The 20,127-nt window shown below is 47.4% G+C and overlaps 2 protein-coding genes across 2 annotated transcripts; both read left to right on the top strand.

The window, feature by feature from the left end:
- The first annotated feature begins 1,870 nt into the window (after nucleotides 1-1,870).
- Nucleotides 1,871-11,443, top strand: LOC135829331 (uncharacterized). The gene is made up of 7 exons (XM_065341737.1): nucleotides 1,871-2,376; nucleotides 3,341-3,451; nucleotides 4,233-4,481; nucleotides 5,244-5,372; nucleotides 6,852-7,124; nucleotides 7,730-7,942; nucleotides 11,171-11,443. The coding sequence occupies exons 1-7, from the start codon at nucleotides 2,341-2,343 to the stop codon at nucleotides 11,441-11,443; spliced, it is 1,284 nt and encodes a 427-aa protein (XP_065197809.1). The 5' UTR covers nucleotides 1,871-2,340.
- On the top strand, nucleotides 11,410-19,355 carry LOC135829330 (mucin-2-like). Its single transcript, XM_065341736.1, has 6 exons — nucleotides 11,410-12,183; nucleotides 13,240-13,579; nucleotides 14,047-14,525; nucleotides 15,445-15,543; nucleotides 18,206-18,385; nucleotides 19,242-19,355. Exons 1-6 carry the CDS (start codon nucleotides 11,668-11,670, stop codon nucleotides 19,353-19,355), a joined length of 1,728 nt encoding a protein of 575 aa, XP_065197808.1. The 5' UTR covers nucleotides 11,410-11,667.
- Nucleotides 19,356-20,127: the final 772 nt, after the last annotated feature.

The raw sequence follows: 20,127 nt of genomic DNA, 5'->3' as shown, positions 1-20,127 counted from the left end.
CCTGGTCTTCAGTGGCCCTCGACAAACGCCCGGTGGATTTGCTGGTCCCGTTCACCTCCATCCGATCACCAGCTCCGTGTGGTATCATCATGTTCTCGGCGTTACCTGCCTGGCGAGCTCTGACTCGTTTGTTTGTCTTCTTACCTGTGGAATCATCACGGTCGCTCAATGTAGGATCAGCTCTTGGTCGAACATGGCATGTTGTTTTTACTGGGACTAGCACAGGTTGCGTTTCGCCTTCTCCTCCAAAATATCGCGAACATCGGCTCTAAAACTACGAGAACAGTACACATGGTACAAGTACAACTCGGGTTCTTTCTCTTTTCTGTTCTGTTTTGGATGCGTGGGATGTACACGATCGGTACTCTCCCGGGGTCACGCGACTCACGTGCACCAAACCCGCCCTCGCACGACGCTTTTGTCGATCCTGCATGCCTACTGTGAGCCCTGAAGTTGTAGTTCAGACTCATTTCAGAGAAACAGTAGATCTACATGTATGGCAGTTCCGTTATGTGCATTCCCTTTTGCGCGCAGAGAAATGATGGAGGATGCGTGCAATAGGCTACTTGCACTAGGTGTAAAATTGTAGTTCACAGCCGCAGAAGGGGTAAAGAGTTTGCTGCCTCTGCACTTCTGCAATTTCCGCTCCTTTTTTGTTTGTTTTGGCGTCATTGTATGTACATGTACAAGAACTCTCATTAATTTTTTTAAAGTTGCGATGTTAGCAACTATTGAGTTCATGACTTGGGAGCGCGTGCCATTGGTTTCGATAGTTTCATCCTCGCACTTCAAAACGATAAAAAGAGCAAGTCCGCTGATGCTTGGTTTCATATGGTCATTCTCAATGGCAGAGATGAAGAAATCAGTGCGGCTCAACATTCGGCGGTTTTATCGACTGGACAAAATCCTGTCAGCCGACCACAGGCTCAGCGTGGGGATATCGCGTCAGCCCTGGTCACTGCATGTCCGACGCGCCCAGCGGACAGCATTGTAGCAAGCAACCGGGAGTGTAGTGGCACTAGTGGGCACTCTCTCAGAAGAGCCTTTCAGCAAGAAGATTCAAAAATGGCGACGAAAACCTGTTTGTACAGCTCTCAGTCTCAGCAGCGCCGTTGCAGGTAAGTAAGTTCGTTCGCGGATGAATGGCTTGTATTGCTGTAGACTGTAGTACTAGTAGTAGTAGTAGTAGTAGGCTGTACCTTGTGACAGGTGACCGAGAACAAGTCAAGAAACACAAGACATGACATGTCGACAGCGCATTCGTTATCGCGTTGCGTAGAGTCTACACGCACTCGCATGCTTGGCTTGCAGTTCGAGTTTTTAGGGCGATTCCGGACGACAGCTCGACTTGACTTGAGCTTGGAACGTCCAGGATCAGGAGACGCTGAGACCGTTGTCGCTTGTCGGATTCAAACCTGACAGGCTATCAATGCTCCACCAGAGACACTACTCCACAGTTCACGTTCGACCTAGTCCTCCACAGGAAGCTGAGTTATTTGATTGCAGAAGACTAGTCCACACAACTAAGTTCATTTACACTTCGATATACTGTTCAACTGGTTGTTTGTTGGGAACTAACTTACTTGTTGTTCTTTAGGAATCATTTGGTGGTACACCGGCGGTGATTCGGTGACAGGACAAACCCCTTATCAAACAGTGTGAAAATCTTGATAAGCAACTCGACCAGCCTTGGCGTCATCCCACTATTCTATAATCACTAAAGAATTGTCAATCTGGTCATCCCAGTGACTTTGCGAAGCTCGGCATAGCGGCGGTAAGTGATTAGTTGTCACTGGTTGTTTTAACCTCTTGCCTAGCTTGGCCAGTGAATTATTCCACCATCTTCGTATGCTTCACGTTTGCTGCCCACACATACCCATATTGATTCTTCCATTGGAATGAAGTCAGCATAATTATTTGCTAAGTGCTGCAAACCCAGAAACCTGTCTGATTCTGAAATGTTCGTGATTTTCGTGATGGGTGTGAAATCACGAAAGTAAGTGGGCGCGAAATACGAAACTGGAGAGTCGAGTCAATCATCCAATTGACTCCAATCGCAAGCGTTTGCCGTATGCATGTGTGTGTGTGTGCGTGTGTGCGCGCGTGTGTGTGTGTGTGTGTGTGTGTGTGTGTGTGCGTGCGTGTGTGTGTGTGTGTGTGTGTGTGTGTGTGTGTGTGTGTGTGTGTGTGTGTGTGTGTGTGTGTGTGTGATACTACTCTACTCTAGTAGGGCCTGTACAGCGGCTCTTGTAAGTGGACGGTTTCATCCTGCCTGATCAAGCTGCAGCACATATACGTACAGCTGCGCGTACACGACGTATAGCTGCACTGCATACTGACATGAAGCGGGACCAGCTGAGAGCCACATTGAAGACGGTGAGCATACAGTTTTTCAATTACATTTGGAAAGTATTTTTAATGGAAAGGACTAAAATGTTACATGTTATCCGTAGCTTGTGTCCAACACTAACAGTTATAAGCAAGAACATTTTGGTAACCGCAATCAATAAGACAAGCTAGATCGACATTTGTGTATACTTTATTCATGCAATGTAAAACTGTGGAGACAATGTGCAATACAGCGATGAAAATAGGAAGAAATAGTGTAGCGAAACATTAGGATTCCAACAAGTTTTCGTACAACACTCAGGAATCGTGGTCCTTTCCATTAAATTTAATCCTTGCTCTCCATCCGAGTCTTATTTAGAAATTTGCGAGAACTAAAGAGGCCCTTGACAGAACCCTTTCCCGATGGCATAATGATGACATCATAGTGACATCATAGTTAGTACAGTAGAGCCTCTCAAAGTCGCGATCTCTTATCCGGTCCTGGTGTGCCCAGTTTTCTCCGTCCACTGGGCGTCTTTCAGGCAGGCGCTCGCATTGGAATGGGGAATGTGGAATGTGGACATTTTCTTGCTTTGCATGGCGCTCACCTGCAGTGAATGACAGCATCGGATGATGTGTCATATCCCTTAGCAATTATTATTGTGTAGGCCCGTGAATGGTTTTTGTGATGTTGCCTGAACTGTGAGTCCAACAGAAACGAACGTTGCAACATTTCCATTACGGCTGTGGGTACGGGTCGGTGGCATTCTTGTCGCAGCAACTTTGGGATGAAAAGGGTTTTAAAATTTGCGAAAATGTCAGTCATTGGTAGACTGGATTATAATGAAGTCTTTTCATGGATTTTGGATGGCAAAAAAGCATAATAATATTCTTCACTGAAAGCGAATGTGTATTTGGAGAGGGTGAAGAACGCAAAGCATATCTTTTTCTTTAATCGCTTAGTTTCTGGTTTATATCGATGCTCACATGGCCGCCTGTCCTCAATTTGCAGAATGTCGCGTCGCTGTGCCAGCGACTGGAAGACAGCTGGCTGTGTAAGTCTGGTGACGATGCCGGACGGTTGAAAGAAGCTGCCGCAACGGCGAAGAGCATTCCAGAATGGGTAGGTTCTTTAAAAGGAGAGTTAATGGCATGCGAGCCTGCGCGTGGACACGCACACACACACACGTGTGCATATGTGTGCAATGCGCACATGCATGTGTGTGTGTGTGTATGTGTGTATGTGTATGCGTGTATGTGCATGTATGTGTGTGTGTGTATGTGTGTGTGTGTATGTGTATGTATGTGTATGCGCAGTGCGCACATGTATGTGTGTATGTGTATGTGTGTGCAGTACATACACATGTGCATGTGCATGCATGTGTGCGGTTAGACGCATGCACTGAACGCTTCTTGTGCCTCTCCAACCGGCTAAGTCACCCAAGCTACGTGATTGAAATATTTCTGTTGGTAGTGGGTGAAAAACCGTTTCCTGAATTGTTGCAATTTTATCTTTTCAATTTTATTTTCCAAGCGATCAGAAGCTCTGAATAAGCAGAAAGTAAAACTGTGAATGCATAGGGTTTTGAGGAGATATTCAACAACTCCGAATTCCAATAAGCAGGATGGCAAAGATTAGTAGCACACGATAATCTCCCGATCGCACATCTCCCTACGAACTACTGATCCCTGTGTTCTGTATGTATGCGTGTGTGTGTGTGTGTGTGTGTGTGTGCGTGCGTGCGTGCGATCGCGCGCGCGCGCGCGTGTGTGTGTGTGTGTGTGTGTGTGTGTGTGTGTGTGTGTGCACGCGTATGAATGTGGTCGTGTGCGTGTGTACGTGTGTACATGTATCTGTTTGTCCACGTGTCTTACTTTCCCGATTTCCCCGTCCTCTGGGGCAGCAAGACATCATTCTCACCGTCAAGCTAGCCATAAAGGAGAGATTCCTGATGGGGTACTTGTGTGATCCAGAAGTACAGACCGCTCTTCTTCGCGTTGACATGGCCCGACTCAAGAAAACGAGCGTCACACCGGGATACCCTCGCGAGTGGGAGTTCTTCGTCTCCAAGGCTGAGTCCTATGGTCAACTTCTGCTGCTGTGGAGGCTACTCTCTGAGAGTATTGACTGGAGGAGCTCAATCAAGGCTGTGGTAGGATTCTGTGAGGAATGGCATTACGCAATTTGCAAATCAGGCATCATTGTAAATGGTTCGGATTGTGCAGCACACAAGCACGCGCATGCACACGTGCACGCATACATGCATGCATGCACATACATGCACGCGCGCCACACACACACACGTTCACACAAAAACGCATGCACATACACACACATACACTCATATATACACATACATACAAACATACACACATACATTCCTGTTTGCGTTATGCAAAGCTCACTGACTTGTCAGTTTGAGCACTCTGGCAAGGTACGTTCGGGCCTGATTGGAATTTTTTATTTCCATTGCTATCAGGTTCGGCCTCATTTCCTCTGTGCTGCGCTGACGAGTCCACAAAGGACGAAACAGTTCTGTCCGCAGATTGAGTACATACATACATACATACATACAAATACAATATGCCCATCCGGAGATGATAGCAGGTCCCGAAGGGACAAACAGTGTTCAAGTCACGAGCAGAATCGGGCGTGGCGAGTCAAGTCCTGGCGACGGCGATAGCGCTTTCCACAAGTGCAAACGAAGACATACCTACATACTCACACATGCATACATACAAACATACACACACACACACATGCCCGCACATCAATTGTACACACACGCACACACGCGCGCGCGCGCACACACACACACACACACACACACGCTCACGTCAAGTGCAATGGATCACCGAGCCAAAGCCTGACTGATTAATGTCTTCTACTCCCTCTCTTTGCTGGCTGTTTATAGAAGTGTCGGGTGTGCAAGCAGAAAGGTGATCTCGACAACATGCTGGTGTGTGTTGATTGCAACGGATGCTGGCACACCACGTGCAAGACTGAGGGGGCGCCAAAACTTGACATTTGCTATGAATGCAAGGTACTGTAACGTTTGTCCGGAGTATAAGCCACACTGGAGTATAACCCGCGCCCCATTTTTGCCAAGAAATACAGACGTTTATCCTATTTATCACCGTCAATGGATCATCAGAGTATAAGCCGCACCCCCATTATTTTGGGTGAATTTTCAGTGTTCCAAGTGCGGCTTATACTCTGAAAAATACGGTATATAATTAAATATTTATTCCCGTACCTATGCAGAAGATGTTACTTCAGTAACGTCTGGCGCTAGCCAGGGTCCACACAGCTTTAATTTGGTATTTGTGTGTTTGTTTGTTTGTTTGTTTGTGTCACGCCTGGCGCTATCCCATATCTGTCCCGTACCGTACCATCAAACACAGCTGGCCACATACAGCTGGCCGCAATATTCAAATAGGGCTTTCAAACGCAAGATCATAACGTGAAGCAACTTGGAAGAATGGGTATGAATGCGAAGTGTATGGGGGAATGCATGTAGGGCGATAGTGCGGGTTCGAATCACAGGATATGCCTGAAAAAAAAGATAGGAGAATTGAAAAATTGATATCATCCCTATGCTTTTTTTGCCGTCATCAAGGCGGTAGACGGTGTCGTGTTACCCTCGATCATACCTGTCCCGTACCTATCCCGTACTGTACCGTTCCATCAAAGACGGCTGGCCACAATGCATATTCAAATAGGGCTTTCAAATGCAAGATCATAACGTGAAGCAACTTGGAAGAATTAGTATGTATGCGAAGTGTATCGGGGGATGCATGCAGGGCGCGCGATAGCGCGGGTTCGAATCCCAGGTTATGTCTTAAAAAAAGGATATTTTTTAAAGAATTTATAACATCCCTATGCTTTTTTTGTCTAGGTCATCAAGGCAAAAAAGCATAGCGTAGGGCCCTGAGCTTCCAAGCTCTCTCGTTGTGCACCTCGTCCGGGCGTTTCTGGAAACCGCCACCTATTGAGCCCACGTGAAAATTCCATGGCTGCTATGGCAACCCTCACGTCTTGTATGGCCGTTATGCTATGATTGATCATGCGACAGTTGATACCGGAAATGTACCAATAATTCACTTTTTTCATTCGTTTGAGGGAAAGTTGCAAACGAGAAAGTCTTTAAAAGAATTGACTGTCACCACTAGGACTCGAATCAGGGACCTTCGCTTGTAGCCAGCAATGCTCTAACCACTGGTGTAGTCGTCATCCCAGCAGAGACCGTTCAACATTTTCTTCATACTTCATAACTCACGCTTCCTGTTAATCCAAACATGCTGGCGGTACGCAGCCCTCGCTGTAACCCACACACCACTCTTTACGTGGAGTTGTTCGACTTTTCAATTTCAGCATGGATAGCACTTCCTCCAGTTCAATGTGGTTCAGGTCTATTCTCGTGTGCATGTATGTGTGTGTGTGTGTGCTTGCATATGCGTATGTATGTGCATGCCCTGTTTGTGCATGTGTCTGTGGACCTTCCTTCCGGTGGTACTTTCAGCTGTTCAATCGACAATACCGCGAGGCCTCGGCCCTAGTTCACGAGTCATTCATCTCGGATGCGGAAAGCGCTGACACGAGTGATGGCTACACAACCGAAGAGTACTGCTTTGACTCGGCGGCTGAGGACGGCGACTCCGATCTTGATTATTGTCATGACAATGGAGATGATCGTCATGGTTGCGCTTCGGGGGACGCAGCTAAGAAAGCAATAAAGATGAAGTGCAAGACAGCACGACCTCCACAGAATTTAGCAGCAGCGGAAGAGCAGGAGGTGAGCCCTAGTCCAGATACCGTAGAATCCTGCGGAAAAGCCCCTCGGATTATCTGTTTCACAAAGACATTTCAGCGGGCTTATACGCAGACACCAAAATTGTTAAGAGTAGAGCTCACATGCTCTCTTCCACTACCTCTGGAATAACTCAACTCATTTCACAATATTCCAACGGTTCGGCAAATTGCCTTCATCAGGTTCACAATTGTGCTATTGAAAAGTATCAAGGAAGTGAGAAGTACATTGCTGAAAACCACTGTGCAAACAAAAACAACCAACGATGATTGTGTTGAAATGTAAAAAAAGGAAAAGAAAAAGTCCCCTTGCCGAATATTAGATAAACAACGTACACGGTACGACCTAGGCCCATGGGCTTGAACAACAAAGGTTCGTGCTGTTCGAACTTGGCCTGGGCTTATGCACGAGCATGGGCTTATACACGGGTGGGCTTATTCGGGGGATTCTACGGTACAATAATACATTTCACCGGTCCCCTGGCCTGGAGACTTATGGTTGCTATTTGGATGGGTTTTTTTCATGTGCATCTCTGCGCCGTTGGTGCTGTGCTCCTGACTATCGCTGGCATTATGTTTCGGCTTGTGCAGGCTTTCCATTTGTCTAGGGCCATCGCACTATCAAGAGCCACACACGCCCGTCGTCCCAAACGAGGCATGTCCGGACAGCATCGTATCAGTCCACTCCTCAGGGGCGAGTCCGTCGTCACGCCGACGTCGACAGAGTCCCCGGCAGCGTCACCGTCGGAGAGTGTATGTCTAAATATGGACGAGTCAGGCTCGTTTGAATTCTCCAATCCTGAGGTATTAATTGAAAACTAACTTAAACGGTTACCTCTTATCCTGTCTAAGACGACTGGTCAAGGAGGGACCTGACAAGCGTGGTCCCCATGTAAAGGTGGTCTCCTTATCCAGGTTCACTGAACAGGAATGACATCCCTTTGTCCCTTGGTTGTAGTGGTTCTCTAGGACAGCTGGTCACCTTATTTCCTTGACAGGTTTTTACCGTAGTACATCCTATCCTGTTTTAGATTTGTTTCGTTATTTGTTCTCAAAATTCAATGGATATTAGTATCCGACTTCACGTGACTGTTTAAAAAGTAAAACACGAGGTCCTCGTATGTATTACTACTAGCAAGAGTAGAGCGGGTAATTTTAACGACTATTAATTTTAGCGTTTTGGCCGTTTTCCCATTGTCAACCGGTTAGAGACGTTTTATTTTAGCGATATGCAGCGATTTTACTCGCGGATCACCAGTGCACTACTAATATCTCAACGGATTAGCGACTTGAAACTTGAGCGAAAATGAGTCGATCGCTAAATTCGCTAGGGTTTTCACGTCGCTAAAATTACCCGTTCTACAGTACATAACCCCCAAGAGTGTGCAACTGCCTGCACAACCTCTATTATAGCAATAAAAACTGCTTTATGGCAGTTTTCTAAAAAAGTTATTGTGTTCTAGTCCATGGACCCCGTCTAAAAAGTAAGAAATTAACGAAATGTGATAGCCGAAAATTCAAATTTCACACAAAACCTCACAATAATCACAACACTTGAAATGCTGCTTTCAACACTAAACTTGTAAAAAAAAAAAAAAGGAAATTATCGTATCCGTTCCCGAAGGGAACTCACGACGGCCGCTAACACCCGATAAACTTGTACTGCACCAACAATTGGCAACCAGATCTAGTAGTTTACACGATGTATACGTGAAATGTTTCTTTTTTTTATGGAGTTGTGTACAAATCCTTGATCTTGCTGGAAATTCCGTAGCTCTTCCAACTTCTACCGGATTCTACCAACTTTTTCCCGGTAGAGCCGGTAGAGGAAAGTAGAATCTACCCTTTTGAGTAGAATTTTTTTCAAAAAACAAACACCTCTACCGAAAGAAGTAGTTTCTACCCAAACCTGTAGATCAAAAACGAACGCCCCCCCAAATGCTGTGCTGCGGCGGCAGAACCTCACGTGACGTGACATGGTTCAAAGGGTTACACTGGCAAACAGTGCAAAGTGATCACAAGAGAGTTGCACCCAAAGCTGGGTTGCGTACAACCCTGTATCAATCATGCACAGAGTGCAAATAATGTGTACGAGCTCACCACGTGAAGTGAAGTTCTGCCGTCTCAGACTAGGCAAAGCCCGATTTTGCCAGGGAAGCTTCGATATTTTGCCGCATAATTTTGCTGGCTGATTGTCGATATTTTGCTTTCATTTTGCCAGGCCACTCGATATTTTGCTCCCTTTTTGCTCCAAAATTTGTGTCACGTGAGGGGAAAACTGACCGAAAGTGGGTCACGTGTTGGCAAAAAAAGAAAAAGCGAGTCACGTGTTGGTAAAACTGTGTGAAAATGAGTCACGTACACCGTATAAGTGTAAAATCTCCCAACTTCTAGCGAACACACCGATATTTTGCTCCATTTTGCCAGCAAATTCCCTTTCAAAATTCTTCGATAATTTGCTAGCAGAATTGCTAGCAAAATCGGGCTATGCCTATCTCAGACCCCATACTCCATAGCTGGAGTTACACATTCTTGGCGTTATGTACTCTTGCTACTAGTAAATTCCTCAATTCAATGGATCGGTCAGGAAAATGAACTACCTGAAAAAGTGCCAACCCAGCCAGGACTCTAACCTGGAACCTTGCTTGTCATGAGCAATATCCAAGCAGGCCGTCTGAGCTATGGTCCCATAGTATAAATCATCCAAGGCATTTTAGAACTTAGAAGTGGCGACTTCGGCGGTACCAGTGATGACGTTGGTCAGTCAAGTGTCAAGTTCGGCAGGGAGCGTGTGTTCCTAGTGGGAACAACCAACTTCATCAGGGCATTTATACACTAAAACCTGTCAAGGCGACAACTCGGATAAGGGGACCAACTCTCCCAGAACACCATTGCAACCAGGATCCAGAGATGCTATTTCCATTCGAGTGACCCGGGATAGGGGGTCACCTGGGATTGGGAACAAAGACTACGTTTTGCAGGTCCCTTAAGTGGTCGGCTTGGAGTAAAGCGGGATTCACAGAAGCATTTTTGCGATGTGACACGCGATACGACGGCCGAGAAACCGGGACATCCCCGAATCGCAGCCATCTCGCAGCCCACGCAACTGCCGCAACAGGGCCATTGCAGGAGTTGAGCTTGGCTCAACTTTTGCGATGCGACAAACGATCTGACGTACGATTTTGACCTTTTCTACAGCAAAGTTGTACAAAGGTTCAAGAGTTGCCTGTAAATTTGTACAAGTTGTACCAAACCGCGTGAATACCATGGTGACATACCCACCTGCATTGAACTTCGCGCCAAATCCGCAGGGTGTCGTCGCATCGCTGACTTCTTCTGTGAATGGTATTTCGTGAGTTCGCATCGCACGCCTCCGTCGCAGATCGCGTCGCATCGCCCATCGCATCGCAAAAAAAGCTTCTGTCAACCCCGCTTAAATTACACAGGTTTAACTTGGTATTGAACTGTTGCACTCAATGCATTTATGTATCTTGAATTACAGTGAAACCTGTCTAAGACGACAGCTCAAGCAGTCAAGGGACCGTCAAAACGTGGTCTCCATTACCAGGTGGTCTCCTTATCCAGGGTCATTTGACTGGAGATGGCATTCCTTGATCCTAGTTTCAGTGGTCTTCTAGGACAGGTGGTCGCCTTATTCGAGTGGTCGCCTTGACAGGTTTTACCAAGAGTACATAACCCCCCAGAGTGTGCAACGCCGATCCAGCTCTGCATAGGGTCTTGGTCGAGCGGAATCGGATCTTCTGATGTCATGCGTACACTCCACACCAGCGCAAGGCCGGTCTCGAGGCAGGGCACCATTGTTTTTGATCCAAGAGTACCCGCGACTCCCCGGGTTCCCCTCAGATGTGTACGGTATTATGACGCAAAGATCCGATTCCGCTCGACCAAGACCCTATGCAGAGCTGGATCAGGCGTTGCACACTCTGGGGGGTTCTGTACTCTTGGTAGTACTAGTACAGGTGGCAGGCTAAGAAACATAACAATGCTTCACCCCTCTTTGTGTTTCTCCAGAGTGTGACATCACCTGATGATGATGATGACGATACTGACGATGTAACGAGTGACAGCAGCCTTGACGACAGTGATGTGTTGCTGAGTGACAGTAGTCATGACAACGATGCCTTTGTGCTGAGTGACAGTTGCCATGACGACAATTACGCTGCACCCGGCAACGACAATGACGTGGTGTCAAGTGACGGTAGCCATGGCGACAATGGTGTGTTGCCTAGCGACAGCAGTTGTGACTCTTATGGAGGGGTTTCACATCTTGGTCATGTCATGTGACTAATTAATTTGTGTAGAAAGTGATCATGTCATGTGGCAGTGGAACCAACATGGCCGACATCATGTGACCCATAGCTGTAGATGCAGGGGCTGACGGGATCTGGGACCAACATGGCTGTCGTGTATAGTCATATGACGAATGTGAAGTCTCTGTAAATGCTGCTTTTCTGTGGAAATTTGTTTACGTTCACTATGAAGGTCGGCAAGCAGAGCAAGAGCGGCGGATGAGCTCCATGGAAACGCATGGAGCTGCTCAAGAATCACTGCACGGCTCTCAACCGCAACTGTCACTGAACAATGAAAGCTCAACTGCATATCAGATCGCGCCTTCCGAGAAGAGGAAGCAAACGGCACAGACAGAGCAGAGGGCCGTATGCCGGGCGAAGTCAAGTCAGATAGTACCGCTGAGTACGCCAATTGTGTTCACCACACTAACAGCACCAGTGACATCCAAAGCCAGGCCGAGACAGACAGCACCAAGTACGCCAACAGCGTTTACCACACCAGCGACACCCAAAGCAAAGCCATGTAAGTCAAAGAAGCAAGCTACATCGTCTGAGGCAAAGAGTAACACACCCAAACCCAAACCAAGCAAACCAAAGAAGCAATTTGCAACCCCAGAGGCAACGGAAAACACACCAAAAGCAGCAGCAACGTTGGCAAGAGCAAAAGCAACCAACTGGTCACGAGATTATGGAGAGACAGTACCCGGGAATGCCACCCTCAACAATGACTTGCAGGTTTGTGCCAGTGCCTCCTTGATCGTGATTTAGACGTTGACAATGTCAACGGGCACGCGTTTGCGTATGAATACCGTATTATCTCCATTATAAGCCCAGCGCTTATATTTTTTCAACCCATCCGGACCCCGGGCTTATATTAGAGACTGGGCTTCTACAAGAGGCTGGGCTTGTAATTTTTCAACCCCTGGTATATGTACATTGCTTATTATTTGCATTGTATCGGTAGCACAAAGTTTCCCAGCAGGTACCGGGACTGCAGTTTTGTGCTTCCTGGTACACTGAATGAGTCTGAATTTTAGATCTCGGGGATCACGGACTTTTACCACGGCAATCAGCATGTGGGTATGTGACACTTTGTGATGTCAAACATGCATGGACATGATCCATACAGTTCTCCATTATAAGCCCTGCGCTTATATTGGAGACTGCGCTTGTATATCTTCGAAGCCCTCTTGGAGTGCGTTTATGATAGAGACTGGGCTTCTAAAAGAGACTGCGCTTGTAATAGAGATAATACGGTACACAGTCAGACCTCGTTTATCCGGTCCTCTTATATCCGGATCCCTCGCCATCCGAAAGAAAATAGCTGGTTGCAGATTTACAGCATGCGTGATGCATCCAACATAACCTGTGTTCGATTATCCGGTTCCCTCGTCTATCCGGATATTTTTTTTTATGAAAAATAGATGTGTGCGGTTATGTGTCAAGCCCGTTCGTATTGGTCTCTGTTTATAGCGGCGCATCATGGTGGTAGCAGTGCATGTGGTAGGGATGTCGCACACACTACGGTCACCGTCACTATGGTATTGGCTGCACCACTCTTTCCCCCCATGAATCAATCAAAAGCTATCATCTGGGCTGTATTTGGAAAATGTTCAGCACAGCCAGCCTAACCCCAGTAAGTAAATTGTACCTCAGATGGCTGACCGTCTTAGACAAGTCACACTTTATACCACTCAACTGTTGCACTCGATGTGAGAGGGAAATGCATTGTCCTAATGGTGGCTGGCTAAGAAACATAACAATCCTTCACCCCTGTTTGTGCTTCTCCAGCACACGACCTCACATGATAACGACGACGATACTGATGATGCAACGAGTGACAGCAGCCTTGACGACAGTGATGCGTGGCCGAGTGACAGTAGTCACGACAACGGTATCATTGTACTGAGTGACAGTTCCGATGACGACAATTACTCTGACCGAAGCCCTAGCGACAATGACGTGGCGTCCAGTGACAGTAGCCATGGGGACAATGACATGTTGCCTAGCGACAGCAGTCCTGACGACAATGGTGTGTTGCCTAGCGACAGCAGTCCTGACGAAGGCGATAAGGACACGACTTGGGAACCATCATCTCCTATAACTGTCAAGCCCAAAAAGCGAAAGAGTGGTATGATTGTGTTGTAGACAGTGCAAGGTCAAAGAGTGTGTATTGTGTGTGTGTGTGTGTGTGTGTGTGTGTGTGTGTGTGTGTGTGTGTGTGTGTGTGTGTGTGTGTGTGTGTGTGTGTGTGTGTGTGTGACTGTGTGGGTGGGTGGGTGCGGGTGGGCGTGCGTGCGTGCGTGCGTGTGTGTGTGGGGGGGGGGGGGAGAGGGGGTAGGTGACAAGGTGTCTATGCCAGGCTCTTCTGGAGGGGTTTCACATCTTCGTCAAGTCATGTGACTAAATTTGTATAGAAATTGATCATGTCATTTGACAGTGGAACCAACATGGCCGACATCATGTGACCCATAGATGTAGATGCAGGGGCTGACTGGATCTGGGACCAACATGGCTGTCGTGTATGGTCACATGACGAATGTGAAGTCACTGTAAATGGTGCTTTACTGTGGAAATTTGTTTACGTTCACTATGAAGGTCGGCAAGCAGAGCAAGAGCGGCAGACGAGCTCCGTGGAAACGCATGGAGCTGCTCAAGAATCACTGCATGGCTCTCAATCGCAACTGTCACTGAACAATGAAAGCTCAACTGCATATCAGATCGCGCCTTCCAAGAAGAGGAAGCAAACGGCACAGACAGGGCAGAGGGCCGTACGCCAGGCGAAGTCAAGTCAGTCAGTGCCGCTGAGTACGCCAACACCGTTTACCACGCCGACAGTACCAGCAACACCCAAAGCTAAGCCATGCAAGTCAAAGAAGCAGGCTACATCGTCTGAGGCAAAGAGAAACACACCCAAACCCAAACCAAGCAAACCAAAGAAGCAATTTGCAACCCCAGAGGCAAAGAAGAACACGCCAAAACCAGCAGCTACGTTGGCAAAAGCAAAAGCAACCAACTCATTACGAGATTATGGAGAGACAGTACCCGGGGATGCCACCCTCAACGATGACTTGCAGGTTTGTACCGTTGCCATGATTATGATCTTTATTTAACAATGTCAATGGGCATTTGCGTGTGGAAGCTCAGTAAAACTCCCCTAAATCTGGGCACATTCGTCTACTGGGCACCTTACTCGCTCATCTAGAGTCACAAACATTGGCTTTTCAACAAAAAATGGCCCCTAAAACCATTGATTGGCATAACATTATGTTTGCTGCATGCAGAAGTATGTATGGACTCGGATGCCGGGAGAGCCAAGGATAAGTTATAAAAAATATAAAGGACCAAGGAACTAGAAGTTACGCCAGAATGTCCACTAATGCCACCACTTACTAAACGATCAGGCTCACGCGATAACATTGCACGACACTGACCGACTGGTGGTGTTAAAGGACATTGTAGCGTAACTTGTAGTTCCTTGGTCCTTTTTTCATTTCTTATAGAAGTATGTATATTGTGATTTGTGAGCAACGGATAATTTCTAGTTACGGCCGGTGCTCGGTCTCAACCTGCCCGGGTACTGCCTACAGGCTTTCAGGCGGTGTGTCAAGTACGTGTACTGGTCCCCTGCTCACAGCGGCGCGCGTTGTGGCGTTATCCACAGTGCATGTGAATGTACACAGGCACACACCTGCAATTCCTTACAGTAGAGTCGCGCGCTAAAGAACGTGAAGTCCGAGAACGTCCAGCCTGAAATACTAAGAACGCCACCGCCTAAAGTTAAGAACGGTGGTGTTGGTTCTCTGGGAGCTTGTGGGATAGATATAATTCAGAATGGATTGCTTCTAAGGACGTGCTATAAGAACGCAGCCAGATTGCTGAAAGATAAGAATGTCCCGGGCTAATCCCTAGCTTGGAAACAAAGTTCTTGGGCGTGCGACTCTACTGCGCAATGACAATGGTGCACTCTCCACGTGTGTATCTACCTTCCCACAGGCACTAAACGAAGCCGTGCAGAGCATCTTTGCGAGCGAACCAGGGGATTGGATGCTGGATATGACGCCCCACTGTGCGTCTTCCCAAAGCATCCTGCAGGTGAGTTGTTTGTCGCTTTTAAAGGGGAAGTTAAGGCAAAAATCAAAATTTCACCAGTTGTAGTCTTCGGGGTGCTGTGTCGAATGGTCTTGGTCCGAGAAAGCTGAGACGCTCCCTTCCTACTTGAATCCCAATCGAACTCGCGCACTTCCACCGAAACTGGGTGACTGCGCCCTACTAGATGGGTATTTGTATGCAAAATGTCACTAAAAGCGCCATTTCGTTCTTATAAAAGCACGGATGACCGCGATTGGCCCATAGGCTGTACTCTTTTGGACGCTGAGTCGACTGGTTTTGGTCCGAAAAGTCTGCGATGCAGCGTTCCTCCTATATTCCCAATCGAACATGGTTGAACAAGCGGTCAACTGCTCCTGGGTGCCCAAATCACCTGGTCACCACGCCAGCAGGCGACAACTTTCACACCAAGGTTCAACTCAAGTTCAGCTCGAGTGACAGGACTGGACCCAAAAAAGGTCAAACAGGCTAGTAAGTTGTACCCTGCAGGCACGGTGACCAGGTGACTGGTGTACGCAGGAGCACGTGACCGCTTGTTCAACCATTTTCAATTGGGAATAAAGGAGGAACGCTGCATCGCAGCCTTTTCGGACCAAAACCAATCGACTCAGCGTCCAAAAGACTACAACATATGGGCCAATCGCGGTCATCCGTGCTTTTATAAGAACGAAATGGCGCTTTTAGTGACATTTTGCATACAAATCCCCATCTAGTAGGGCGCAGTCACCCAGTTTCGGTGGAAGTGCGCGAGTTCGATTGGGATTAAAGTAGGAAGGAAGCGTCTCAGCTTCCTCGGACCACGACCATTCGACTCAGCACCCCGAAGACTACAACTGGTGAAATTTTGATTTTTGCCTTAACTTCCCCTTTAAATTACTAAGCAGATTTGTGTCATTCTAGACCATGATTATGTCCATTCTATAATCAGTTACTCCAGTACCGTAGGTCACCGAAGAACTGGGAGAGGGGGGGGGGGGGGGGGGGGGATCAGCCTCCTAGCCTAGACCATTCTTATTTTCATGTATTACAGTCTATGCACAGTCAAGTCACCGTGTACACATTGGTATGCTGTGCTTGGGGAAACCCAAGGCTGGTCGATCGTTGACGCCCTACAGTACTTTATCACAGCATCGGGAACTGAGCTTTTCCTCGTGACAATACTACATCGCGGACAGGTGCTTGGCTTGCATGGAGTACGGGGCACGTGCACTCCACCCCCCCCCCCCCCCCCTAAACATTTCGACCTAGGTTCAGCATACGCATGTGCATATTAATGACTACTTCTTCCTCCGTATACAAAAACTCCGTGACTTTTTTTGAAGGCTGCGCACAGCTCTGGAATTGTTCCGTTTGACTCGTGGCATTGCCTAACCTTTTTACAAGCTATATCAAAGAAAAAGGCAACTCAGACAAATGAGATTGAGTTTATTCAGAGTCTTCGTCGCTCCTGGCATTGTCACCTGACGACGCTGACGCCGCATCGCCAACAGTCGCTGCTTCTGCTCGCATTTCGTTCAGATTCTTTTCAGCTGCAGTAATGATCCGACGCGGGACTTTGGCTACGTCCTCTTCATCTCCAGAGCTGTGTACGAATCGGTGTCGACTATATTCAGTCGTTCCAACCCGCGACCTCCATTATGCCGTGAAACGAGTTGCTCAAGCACATCCACACGCTTCGCATTTTCTCGGCAGGATAATCCTCCCAGCATTCTACAACGGCTTCGAGGAGGTCCCTGTGATTCTCCTAGACGACAACGGAGACGTCTGACTGGAGAGAGGTGAAGAAAGCCAGGTCGTCGACATTCTGATCTGGAGTCAGCGCTGGTTGCACGACGACTGAGATGTTTCATCCTGCCGTGCGTGCGGAACCGATTTATGTTCTCACGTTGCATATGGGGCCGCGCACCGCAAGTACGAGCCTGGCCAGTTTCATGGCAGCGAGTGCTGCATGACTCCATGTTCCAGCCGCGAGCTCCACTTCGTCACGGTGTCAGTTTCGAGTAAGTAAGTGTTAGTTTTTTTCATTTGACTCGCGAGTTCCTGTCGGCAACGTCCTCACACGCATGGCTTCCGTGGAGAATCTGTTCGGGATCAACCAAACCTACCTCAACATGAATGTGGGTTGTCGATGACAGCCTTTGGCGCGGTTCGTTAAGCAGGTTCTTACTCAAAAACACCGTTGAAAAAAAGTCACGAAGTTTTTGTATACGGAGGAAGTATGAATGACATGCATCAGCCATCCTACACATTGGCAACGCATTTCGATCCCGGTTAGGTTTATGAGTAGGGAGGTAATGTCGATGCATTACAGGGGCGTCAGAACCGGTGCGGCAGGTCCCGCCAAAGCCGCACCAATAATTTCATCTTTGTGAATTCTGAAGCAATAAAATATCGGCTATTTGGGCCCAATTCCCCAACATTTTCCCGGTAAGGGACCCTCGGACTCCCACCTACTCATGCGGCCGCACCAATGTCGAATACCTTCCGACGCCCCTACAATAGCAACTCAGTGATTAGGGACTGTTGATTCTGACAAAGTTTGCATGATCTCGTCGGTTGAGTTAACGTGTAACAGATATTGTTGATGCAATCGTAACTCAATGATTAGGGACTGCTGATTCTGGAGCTCTTCTTTTGTTTGCTGCAGTCGACACTACTGGACCCGACGGCGAACTTCTGCAGAATCATGCACACCCACAGGAGACGGGAGTATAGTAGTCGTGCCAGTATGATGAACGATGTGCGCGATGTATTCGCACAGTATCAACAGTCATGGCCATGCTCCCTGGACGTGCAGCTTGCTGACCGGCAGACAGCAGCTGAACAGGTGAGAAAGTTTAGCAGGTGCTTTTCGCTGCCGTTGTTGCCGCATTCCTTATGGGGTTTCATGTTTCTATGTCGGCTCGTTCTGAAAATTGTCTGACCCGATTTGTTTTTCTGTGTCCTTTTCACTATACCTCGATCTCTCACCATCGTGTCATGCGGCGTACATGCATGTATGTGTGTGTATGTATGTATATAATAAATGTAGAGCCGAAGGATTTATTGCAATTACATACCAGTATAAAAACCGAGGTCCCCCGAGGTTTTTATAACTGGTATGTAATTGCAATAAATCCTGAGGCTACTACATTTATTATACATATGTTGACCTTCGCTTTCCCTAAAAAAGGAGTATTTTATAAACAGTATTTATTGGCTTTAGTGGTATTTTATAAACAGTATTTATTTGCCCAAAAGCCAATAAATACTGTTTATAAAATACCACTAAGGCCAATAAATACTGTTCATAAATACTCCTTTCTAGGGAAAAGTGCAGTGCTGCATGGAAAAGTACAGTGGTATTTATTGAGTCAAAGCAAATTTATTTGAATTTGATACTGTTGATGGTGTGGTCACTAATGAGTGTGGGTATTTATCAAAGGTCAATGTATTTTCCCGTATAACTGCTTGCCTGTCCAGGGGCGTTGCAAGGTATTTTAGTGTGGTACAGTCAGCCATCTGAAGTACAATTGAATCGTGGGGGAGTGAGTGGTGGCTGAGCCGAAAATTTTGGAATTTTAGATGCCAGATCAGTGTATTTGGTTGATTCACGGGGTATCCGGGGCAAAAAGTGGTACGGTCAATACCGTAGTGACCACACCGTGTGCGACGCCCCTGCTGTCCGTTTGTGTCTGCTGCAGGACATGACCTTGTCTCACTATCACGGGGCCAGTGCAGCGCAGGAAGCATTTGTTGGGCACTTGGAGAAACACTGTCCGCAGCTCTGCCACCTGTATGAGCGAGTGCCGTTCTAACAGATAAATTGCTGGTGCTCTTCTAACAGATAGGACGCCGGTAGCCTTGAATGTTGACAATGCGGTATACGTGCAGCTCAGAAAACCAGGAGCAGAAAAAGGAGCAGTAGCAGCAGCGGCGGATGTGTCCCGGAGATTGATGTGGCGTGCATGCCATGTACAGATGTATGAGCGAAGCGTATCACGCCCCACTCATCAGGGCTACAAATGCGCTGCATCTGAGAGAGTGGATACACGCACGCACACAGACTGGACACGGACTCACGCTGCTATCTGGTATTCACGAGGTGTTTGTCGCGCTGGAAACGGAGTGTCTCTGTAAGTTTGTATCCCTGGTGATGTTTGTGCCTGGACAGCACTATATAAGTGGTGCTCTTCAGGCACAATCTTCCTCAGCCCACTCAAGCTCAACTGATGAGGGGTGAATTCCCCGAAACACTGTGTATTGAGCAGGGAGTGGTGTTTTCTTGCAGGTTTGCCGAGTCGAAGGTTCGATGGACTTCTCGTGTTCTCTGGATGGCAGTCGTGAGTCAGTCAAGTGTCAAGTCGTCGGCGGAATAGCGCGAGCTCCAGTGTGGGATTAGGGACTCTTGGCTATTTCCTCTACCAAAATTAATGGTACCGTTTACACATACAATTGTTTTCATTTTTTGGTGTTGTGTTCTAATCATTCGCCATGCCACTGTCAATTGTATTCTGTTTGCCCGTAAAAGAGGCCTTTTCTCTGCTCATAATACATAAGTTGATGATAACGGACTTTTGCTAGCAGAAA

Source organism: Sycon ciliatum, chromosome 13 (genome assembly GCF_964019385.1).
Source record: "Sycon ciliatum chromosome 13, ocSycCili1.1, whole genome shotgun sequence".
Classification (NCBI taxonomy): Eukaryota; Metazoa; Porifera; class Calcarea; order Leucosolenida; family Sycettidae; genus Sycon; species Sycon ciliatum.
This window is presented reverse-complemented; position numbering and strand designations above follow the sequence as displayed.

Coding starts and splice junctions, on each gene's coding strand:
- LOC135829330 (XM_065341736.1), top strand. CDS start 11,668: ATGAGCTCCATGGAAACGCATGGAGCTGCTCAAGAATCACTGCACGGC. Junction 14,526..15,444: donor CCCTCAACGATGACTTGCAG/GTTTGTACCGTT, acceptor ACCTTCCCACAG/GCACTAAACGAAGCCGTGCA. Junction 18,386..19,241: donor GGCAGACAGCAGCTGAACAG/GTGAGAAAGTTT, acceptor TGTCTGCTGCAG/GACATGACCTTGTCTCACTA.
- LOC135829331 (XM_065341737.1), top strand. CDS start 2,341: ATGAAGCGGGACCAGCTGAGAGCCACATTGAAGACG. Junction 5,373..6,851: donor ACATTTGCTATGAATGCAAG/GTACTGTAACGT, acceptor TGGTACTTTCAG/CTGTTCAATCGACAATACCG. Junction 7,125..7,729: donor CAGCAGCGGAAGAGCAGGAG/GTGAGCCCTAGT, acceptor CGGCTTGTGCAG/GCTTTCCATTTGTCTAGGGC.